The sequence below is a fragment of the Corvus brachyrhynchos genome, unplaced genomic scaffold (assembly GCF_000691975.1).
Source record: "Corvus brachyrhynchos isolate BGI_N302 unplaced genomic scaffold, ASM69197v1 scaffold351, whole genome shotgun sequence".
NCBI classification, from domain to species: domain Eukaryota; kingdom Metazoa; phylum Chordata; class Aves; order Passeriformes; family Corvidae; genus Corvus; species Corvus brachyrhynchos.
The window spans coordinates 742,855-746,315 of record NW_008236203.1 but is presented as its reverse complement, the minus strand read 5'-3'; the positions used below and the strand labels follow the sequence as shown (position 1 = coordinate 746,315).

The window sequence follows — 3,461 nt, the reverse complement described above, 5'->3', positions numbered from 1 at the left end:
GTTTGTGCCTGCTTCAAAATAAGCATAGAATCATAGAATCGTTAAGGTTGGAAAAGCCCTCTAAGACCTCTGAGTCCAAACATTAACCCAGCACTGCCGAGCCACCGCTGAACCATGCCCCCAAGCGCCACAACTCTGCAGCTTTTAAACCCCTCCCCTTCTACATGTCCAGTATCCCATCAAACGCATCTCCCAGGTTTGTCACTCCACGGAGAGGAGCCATTCCCGAGCCCTGGCCGTGCTCCTCAGCCCTCACCGGGCTCTGGTAGGAAGGGAGCTGCTGCACTGACCCAGAAAAAGCCCATTAGGTGGAAGCTCCTGGCAGTCCTGGCCTCCCCCCAGCTGCTGAAGGGAGCTGCGCTGCCGTGGCCGTGCCAAGCAGAGCTGGCTCTGGGGAGCGGATCCATGGGCAGCCTTCCCCTCATCCCCCAGCTCCAGCACCTGGGGGAGGTCACCCCGCGCTCGCATGACTTGGGAGGCCGTGAAAATGATGAAGCTTCACATGTTGAGTCATTCCACCATCAGGAGAGGAAGCAATGAATTGCAAAGATACAGAGGTGGTAACTAAATTTACAAGTGGGATCCGTTTAAAAGGGAGGAAGAAAAAAAATCAAAGTAGAGCAAGTTGGAAAATTCTGTTCATTAGTTTTCTTTAAAAAGTTTCAATGAACTGTTTCACATTCTCATTCAAGGGAGACGGTTCCTCCAACCCACAGGGAAAAAGGGACCTTTTCTCCCTAAAAAATGCTCTCTGGTTTTCATGAAGAAGGAGTTTAATCAGCACCAATAGAAGAGTGAACTGAGCCTTCCAAAGGAAGGAGACTCCTGGAGGATGTGTCTCCCCACAACACCACCTGGAAGTAGGGAGCCAAGCAATCATTGGCATGAGGATAAATATATTTGCAATGTATTTTGTATTTCTGCCACAGGAATGGTCTCAGAGGGGCTCACACACCTACAGGGCATCCTCTGAGGAGGTCGTGGCCTCAAAATCCAAATGATTCCAGAGTCCAGGCTGGCCCCAGGGATATACAATGCACAGATGGGGCTCTGTCCCTCCCTGATGCCAGGAGGTTCCTCTGTACCCCGGAGCATCGTCCTGAGGTACCCACAGATCTTCCCACATCCCCCCCCGGGCTCTGGGCGACGTCAGGGGGAGGATTTCACTTCTGTCCATAACACTCTCCAGCACAAACCTCCCACCAGGGATGGGACTCATCCCCCTTCCCCTGGGAGCCTCAAGTTCAATGTTTGGGTGCCATTTGAGTCAAGGGAGCCGGGCACTGCCAGCCCAGGATTTAGTGAATAATGCTTCCAAGCGGGATGAATCACTCCCTGGAATCGCTTTTCCCCGCAACAGAGGGAGCTTGGATCCACCACAATTTTTAGAAAGCGAATGGATGGAAAGAGGAGTCCCACAGTGAGATTCCACTTCTGCCTCGCCCCTCAGCCAGCACTGAATCCCCCCTCCCTGCAGACCAGACCCCCAGACAATCCCTACTCCTCCCTCTCCCCCCTCCCCTTCCCCGGGAATCAAGGGTCTGGGATTAGCAATGAACTGACTGGGAAATCATCTTTTCCAGCGTGTGCAAGTGCACCAGGAAGCCAAGCCTTGTACCTGGCACCGTTCACAGCAGTATCATGAATATTATTAGTAATAGACCTACCCATCCTAACGTTATATTTATATATACAAAAATAGATCCACAGAACTCTACGGGAAGAGGCGGCTGGGAGGAGGCGATGGCCGGGCACCGGGAGCTGGGGCTTGGAGAAGCCAAGGGATGTGTTGCATATATTTCTCCAGGGGCACCATTCCCTCCTCTCTGTGCTCACACACCTGGCAGGGGGCACAGGCAGGCAGAGCAGAGCTCCAGGACACCACCCCGGCGTCAAACCCCCCCGAATGATGCCAGCGGGGTCACAACCAGCAGCTGGCACTACACAGAGATGGGGCTGAGCCCAGGACCACCAGGAGTCCCCCAGCCACAGCAACCAGTCGGGGTTATTTCATCCCAGCAAGGAAACGCGGAGCCCTGACCCGGATTCCAGTGTCCGTCTGCTCTGCAGATGGCCCAGCCCCAGGGCTTGCTCCAGCCCCATTCCCGGTTGTCCGTGGGTGGCACAACCCCCTCAGCGAGGCGAGGACTCAAAGCAAACCTGGCGGGGAGGCAAGGTCGGGGTCCCCAGCTTCGACACCCCCTCCTGCTCCCTGTGTCCTCCAGCCCCACGCAGGGTGACAGAAGGCCCCGCTGGGGAGTCCCCGGAGCGGTGGCTGCTCACAGTTGGCTTTGCCATATTGTTTTAAAGTGAATTCAGTGCTGGTGGAAGGTACCAGATCGGGGTTGAGCACGGAGCCGGTGCCTGTGGCATCTGCTGGGTGGTGGGATGGAGCCGGGCGGCAGCTCCCACCTCAGGCAGCCCTCCAAGGCCAGGAGAAATGAATGGCAATTTCCAAGCAGCTCCTTGTTCTCAGCCAAATCCCAGAGGGGACCTTTCCCTTGCTGCAGTCGGGCAGGAGCGAGTGGGCTGGGCTGCCTCCGATAGCTCCTTCCCCTGCCAGAAGGTTTCTAAAGCTTCCCACACCTTCTCTTCCTCTTTGAGACAGAAAAACACGGTGCCACCTCATTTTGGAGCTCGCTCGCTTCTCCCAGCAGCTTCCAAGCCTGGAGGAAAGCCACTGCCACTGGTGAGACCCCTGGGCACCCCAGTCCCTGGGGGAAAGGGACCTATGGCCACCTGAGAGGAGAAAGGCCACCCACGGAAAGTGCTGCAGAGGGAGAAAGAGTGGGAGGAGGAGGTCTGGCTCTCGAGGGGCTCTTGCACAGGGAGGCACTGACCTGTCTCCTCCCCCATGGATAAGGGCCACGCTGTGGGGCAGCTCCTAAAACTGCGGAGAGCAGAGTCCTGAGGAGCCTCGGGTCACCCTTGCCGTGGGGGCAGAGCCCCAGGGACCCTCCGGGGGACCTTTCCCTGGGGGCCACAGCCAGGGAGGGCACCCTCGGCTCGCTCTGCCTCTCCTGGCCCTCTCCCGCATGTGCAAAACCACTGCCGCCCCCCAGCTCGGTGCCAGCTCCCCCGGCCACCCAGCCAGGGTGTCCCAAAGCCTGGGGGACCCCCGGGTCACCCATCCCAATCCCGGCAGGTGATGGTGGGGGGAGGGGGGGCACTGCGGAGCGGAGGAAGCCGAGGGAGGAGGGGCACGGAGGAGAGAAGAGGAGGAGGAGGGGGAGGAAGAGGAGCAAAGCCCGCTTCTCCTCCTCGGGAGGGTCATACCGGCTTGTCCAGCGTTTTGGGGAAGGGCGTGCCGCTGGCGGAGGAGATCTTTCTGCAGACCGTGTTGGTGTGGCTCTGGCAGCGGCAGCCGGGGCGTTTCAGGCCGTCATAACCCCGCTGGCAAAGTTTGAGGCACCCCAGGGTGGGAAAGTAGCAGCAGAGGCAGGGGCTGAGGAGGGGCAGGA

At 58.2% G+C, this 3,461-nt stretch overlaps 1 protein-coding gene across 1 annotated transcript in view; it reads right to left on the bottom strand.

Moving 5' to 3' along the window:
- Nucleotides 1–879: 879 nt before the first annotated feature.
- SPRY3 (sprouty RTK signaling antagonist 3) overlaps nucleotides 880–3,461 on the bottom strand; it is an 8,851-nt gene continuing 6,269 nt past the window's right edge. Inside the window, exon 3 of the mRNA XM_008641255.2 lies at nucleotides 880–3,453. Within this exon, the coding sequence (XP_008639477.1) occupies nucleotides 3,271–3,453 (183 nt within the window). The 3' untranslated portion in view covers nucleotides 880–3,270. The remainder of the gene's footprint in view (nucleotides 3,454–3,461) is intronic.